At 41.3% G+C, this 6,000-nt stretch overlaps 1 protein-coding gene across 2 annotated transcripts in view; it reads left to right on the top strand.

The window, feature by feature from the left end:
• Positions 1-257: 257 nt before the first annotated feature.
• LOC146691842 (protein EFR3 homolog B) overlaps positions 258-6,000 on the top strand; it is a 30,219-nt gene continuing 24,476 nt past the window's right edge. The window contains exon 1 of one of the 2 annotated variants that reach the window (XM_085431833.1): positions 258-699. In XM_085431833.1, coding sequence (XP_085287959.1) covers positions 615-699 — 85 coding nt within the window. In that variant the 5' untranslated portion in view covers positions 258-614. The remainder of the gene's footprint in view (positions 700-6,000) is intronic. The other variant, XM_085431832.1, reaches the window with a different exon arrangement.

Here is a 6,000-nt window from a genome sequence, read left to right as displayed (position 1 = left end):
TGAACTTGCACCAAAAATCCCCTGCAGACCTTTTGCCTGTGCTGGCATCCTTAGCTGACATCCATGGCTGCATTCCTTGAATCTCAAGCCCACTCACTGAATGGCTATCCCACAGTGCCCCTTTTGCCCTGCTTCTCTCCACCCTACTCTTTCTTTCTCCCTCTCTCGCCCAGCGAGCAGTCCCAGCTGGATAGTGGGGTCCATTGTGTCAGTGAGATGTTTATTAATGAGAGGGATGCACACGGAGCAGAGCTGCTATAGAAGGACTAATCACTAATCTCTTCGTTAATGCGGACAACCTGTGTATGCAGTGGCATACATTACAAGGAAGCTGTGTGACAAGGACATACAAGTTGGTGTTCAGTGGGGTGTCTTGGTGAAGTTTAGTTGTATTTTAAAGTTTTTGGAGAAGTTTTGTTTCTAGGTTTGAGTGTTTGTGTTGGGATGGAAGTTTAGCTTTTATGTGTAGGTGCAGAAACCAAGTTCTGTTAAACAAGAAACCAAGTTTTGTTTATATTATATACGTTTGGATTTAGGAAGAAAGGTTTTTGTATCTATGAAAGGAGTAGTGTTTGTCTGAGTGTGTGTGTGTGTGTGTGTGTCTGTTGCCTACCATGCCTTTGCCTCCGCCTGATGTCCCGGCCACTCAGAGGCTGGCACTGGACTGTCGTACCCTTCTGGACCATCGCGTTGGCAAGGGTAAGTGACAACATCACCTCCCCTGTGGTCTTTGGGACCCTGCTTAGTGTCACTGAATAGCTGGTTTTTACCATACTTCCCAAATTCACATTACTTAAAAATAAGTCATTGTGAAAATGGAAACTATTATTTGGGGTCTGCCTCTCTCAAAGTTGCTTGAGATTGTTCACAGTTAATAATACAAGGTGCTGCTAAACAGTGTTGCCCAGTTACCAAGGCAGATTTTATTTATTACTACAATCAATTTATTGCCAACCTCAATTAATTGTACAACTGCTGATTTCATTGGCAATCAATAATGCACTTTTGGGAATTGCAGAACTGAGCTTGATTGATGGATCTTTGCATTCTAAAACCCTGTGAGCTGCTACTATTTCACATAAGAGAGAAACACCTAACATGTTGTTATTTTAGATGTTTAGTTCATTATAAGATCGTCTTAGAAGACTGAAAACTGTGAACCAGAGAGACTGAGCACTTAATACATAATAAGTGTGCATTTGAGTTTTTATGAGTGCACTGCAGTATTGTGAGGTTTCTGATCAAACCGCTGCAAATTTGTGCATTAGAACAAATGTGATGATCGTATCTCTTTTTAATGGCTTTGTGGTAATAGTTATAAAAAGATAGGATTCATTTGAAAGTTCTGCTTTTGTGGCGCATTCATGTTGCTCTGGTGATGAGCTTTGCCATTCGTGAGATGGAAGCAAGCGCTGTTGCATAGAGCAGGGCGATATGACCAAAAATATTTATCACGACATACATTTGAAAATTTGCGATAACGATATAACTGACGATATAATTGACACTAGACAAATTACTTTACAACTCCACAACTTTATTAGTGCAAAAAAACCCCATCTATGTATTTTCACATAAACAAGCAGCTGTTTTTTATGTGCATTAAAGTTATATAAAAAATGTAACAGTGCAAATGCAAATTCCTTGCTGACAGTTTAATCAAAAGGCATTTCCAATGGAAATTGGCCGACATATCCTCAGCATAACCATGTATAATATCCACAAAACATTAAAAAGAGGTTATACACACACAATACGGTAATATTATGTTAAAGCACCGTACGCATCACTGCACGAGGCTCCTGCCTACGATAGCTGTAATGCTCCGACAATCCATCAAGCGGTGCAGGTTCGTAGCTTAGCAAAGTCATACTAAAACATTTGACAGATTTTCGAGCACCGTGTAACACATAAAATTGTTTTGAGGTCAGTAAACACAACCAGAATTCATACATAAGGCACACAGTTTCCAAAAAACACGGTAATAACGACGGCCCGCTAGCATGCTCTGCCAAAAATAGTGCTTTGGTGTGTATTTGACGGATGAAAGCTAAACCAGTTCCACACCACTGAAGTTGCAGCATTTTTACAAACCAATTCTGGTTCATCCGTTTCATTCAACGATCTGCTTTCGCCCTTCTCATTCTCTGTCGCCGCCGTGGTTTTTCCGCCATGTGCGTATGAAAACAAAGGCATTGCGCATGCGTGTTTTACCCATATTCAATATTTCATTTTCTCACCGTTGCCCAGCATGTATTACCATAAATGGTATGATATGGCCCAGCCCTACTGTTGAATTTATCTGCTGTTTTTTTTTTTTTTTAGAAAATGAAACCTGGAAGAGAAAACGTAAACTGTCACTTCATTAAAAGGAATGGTTATTTGCTTTTGTTTATGCAAATATCAGTACACATGGTTATGTAATCGCACATTTCCTACTGTAAGGAAGTGTGGCAGAAGGTTGCATAAGTGCAGAAGGAAAAGCTGAATTTAAGTAAAGCAGAAAAGAGGGGAAGATTAATGATGAGAGGAGGGCAAGAGTGATGCTGGCAGGGGGTGGGGAGAGGGAGACGAGAGGGTTGTGTGGGAAGGAGGTATTCTCCCTTTTCATCTTTGTGGTGCACATTTCGCTCTTATTCTGTCAGTCCTTGCCTTTTTTTCCCTCTGTAATTGAAAGGTAGATTATAAGTGAGTTTGGTGTGCTTGTATGCACGCTTGCATGTCAAAATCTGCACTGCCCCCGTTAAGAAGGAGCACTGTTGCAGAAGAATGGGAAAATCCAAGGTCATCACGGCATGCTTTCCTCTGACGTTGCCTCTCAGCCCCTTTTTGTGCGCAAGTGTGTGAATGACTGTGTGTGTGCCTGCATGGCAAGGAGACTGTGCGTGTGTAACTCATAGCAGCGAGCCAGCCTCTGCACCAATCACGGTGCACATTCATATGCCTTTTAGCTCCAAGCACACGTGCAGGCATTTATCCCAGGCTGAGCGGTGCGTGTGTTTGTGTGCATTTTCAGTGCCTCTAGGCACAGCAGTGTGTCTGCATGAGGAACTGAAGCTGCATTAAGAAAACATAAACGGCCGTAGTGAGCGACTTCCACATCACGACTAATGTACGGTAAGGTTAACAATCCTTTTTCCATTGCATATTGGTCTGTGCATTCTGGGCTGTGTAAACATGTGAGTAATATCAGGCATCCGCCGTTTAGCCTGTTTTCCTACATTCTACAAAGATGTTTCCTTCTCGGCTTTCTTGCGATAAAAAGCAGTTCTGACTAGAGTGTAGCAGCTCCTGAAAGCGCCTTATGAGAACTTGGACACTTAAAAGGATACTCACTGTTACATTACAGTAATAGATTACTCGGGGACTCTGCTTTGAAGATGTTTATGTTTGGTAATAGACACTTATTTACTCCTAACTATCACTGATAATGTTTCTTTCTGTTATAGTTGGTGTTAACAGGGTGTGTTCCCTGTCAGTGTATTAAGTATTTGCTAACTCTGGTTAACTTTGGGTGTTTGCGTTATAACCTTGTGTTCATATATGTATGATTCTTCAGTATTTTAGATACTATGTGTTAAATTATGTTTCTTTAAAAACAGAAAAGCTCTGGTAAGATCATTTTTAGATTTGATGAAATCCCCCAGATGGTTTTTGACATTTATTTTGGCTCTGATGTTACTGAGGCATGTTGATATATGGTTAATTGATTAGTGTTAATTAAAAATGTAGCCAGCTTTGCTTTGAATTGCAGACTGTTGATGGAGTAAGGTTTTGGTTTGGAGTGGATTTTTAACACAGGCGCTTCAAACTGAAGGCTGTACAGTGTGCTCAGCTTATAGTGTCTGTGCAGGTTTAAGGGATTCATAGTGTGTTGGACCAGGCTTGTGTTATATAGATTTGTTGGCAGCGGGGTCTGGCCATCAGTGTGTTGGTCGGATTACACCAGCCATGTTTGCTTCCACCCACACTGATCGAATGTGTGCTGTGAATCTGGCTCTTGGCTTAATTGGCTGAAAAACTGATGTATATGATGTTTTCCTTATGAAATTCCATATTTTCCAGTACCTCAAACATACCTAAGCGATATGGTGGGCAGGTATGGTGGAGTGTTATGGTTATATATAAGCAGGACATTTGAGTAGTTTTTATGTCATCCCCAAATATTTTTATTCCCTGTCACACTTCCCAAAAGGCTGTCACCCTCTTCTCTATGATATGTACTCTGCTCCTCTCCTCATCTGCTGTACAGTATTCCCAAACTCAGTGACAGCGTCTGTGCATACTGGTTAGCTGTTGAAATGGGCTTGCTCATTATTTGTTATTTGCTTACGCGCTCCTCGTTTCTCGTTTGCTCTCCGTATTGCCAGATTCTGCTGTGTGCTTGCATTTCTTTGTGTGAGTACAACGTTTGAAGATGTTTGCTGATGTAAAAATAGCAGGACTTTGTCTCTCTCCCCCCTCCCTCTTATGTAATGACACCCCTGAAGGGCAGCTTGCTTTGTAACCCTCATGAGAAGTGATGTGTTTCTTGGGGAAGTATGTATATTTACAGCAAGGTCACTGTATGCCTGTGTGTCAGCGTTGGCCTTCAAAACCACCGCTTTGCATGACCCTAGGTGAAGGTGAGGTCTGAATGTGCACCTGCAGTTCTGTTTCCCAAGTATACGCACACCTCCATACACACAGGCAGATATTAAGTGTGTTAAATATTGTTGTTGCTGGGTGTCAGGACTGTATTTATTCTCTCTTATCCGCCATGTGACTTCAGGCACAACAGAGCAGATTTGGGACAGCAGGTGCAGATGACACTGCAAGATGCGTAAAGCGTCATGCACCACCTTGTGCATTCACATGTATGTTTTTGTAGCATCCTTTGAGATAATTTCTGTTATTTTTTTATTTTTTTATTTAGCACTAGTGTCTACAGCTGATATGTGGGAACCCACAGTGCAGTTATTAACACCTCATGGTGTTTGTGTAAGTGGGTGGAGGATTTTTTCCTTTTTTCTGTTTTTTTTTTTTTTTCAAAAATTGTTATTATCATGCAAAAACATGTCTTCTGTAGCTATGTATTTTTGCTTGCCTTTATTTTTCTTACTTCCACGTGCAGTTTTGTCCTCCCTTCTCTCCATTTCTCTCTCACCCTAATGTGGAAATGTTAAGCTGATATCCTGGGGGAAATGGAGAGTGTAATCTGTTAATGTACCGGCCCATTGTTAGGAGGATAAAAATAGATTGTGATTGGCTGGCTTCTTCCTGTGGCGATTTGAAGGATGGTGACCCCCCCACCCTTACATGTGTGTATATATCCACTCATAACTTCATGCTGGAAGATTGTGTAGCTTAACATCCAATTAGTAGCGATAGATGTTCACCTTGTCGTTGTATTAGTGTTAGAGCTACAAGTGATTTATTGTTCCTGTGTTTCAAGCTCGTCAGTGTGTTGCTCACAGTGTTTGCTGTGTAGGTTTTATTCCTTATTTGAGTCTGTGTGGAGGAGCTCGGTGTCCAGCCCATAAATGTGTTGTCACCTTGCAGCGCAGAGTGGGTGGATGTCGTGAGACCCCCTGCTTTGTGCTTTTCACCACTGTCGACCAAATCATTGTGCACCCACTTTGTTTTGCCTTCTAAGTTTTTTTTTCTCCCTAACTAACCCATCATTAGCAGAAGCACAAAACAGCCCTCATTCCTTATAACAGAAACTGAACACAACTTTGAAACATCACAGGAATTTCTGTGCCAGCAAATCAGCTGGAGAAATTTCCTCAGAGAAGCGGCATTGCACATTACAATTAGAGTGCAAGCAGAATATGTAAATGTTTTAAATGGCGGTAGTTTAATTTTATGTTATAAAGACCTGTGGGTGTAATCGGCCCCTTTGAGCCACTTTCATCAAGTTTGTTGAGTTGTAGAAACAAATATGCTGTTTGGTGTCGTTACAAAAAACTGTTCAGCTGTCAGTTGATCTAACACTAGGGCTGCCACAAACGATTATTT

Source organism: Copadichromis virginalis, linkage group LG15, assembly GCF_057382275.1.
Source record: "Copadichromis virginalis isolate Kocher_CV1m ecotype Utaka linkage group LG15, C_Virginalis_male_GT1.1, whole genome shotgun sequence".
In the NCBI taxonomy this organism is placed as follows: Eukaryota; Metazoa; Chordata; class Actinopteri; order Cichliformes; family Cichlidae; genus Copadichromis; species Copadichromis virginalis.
The sequence above is the reverse complement of the archived record's forward strand: the minus strand, read 5'-3'. Positions and strand labels throughout refer to the sequence as shown.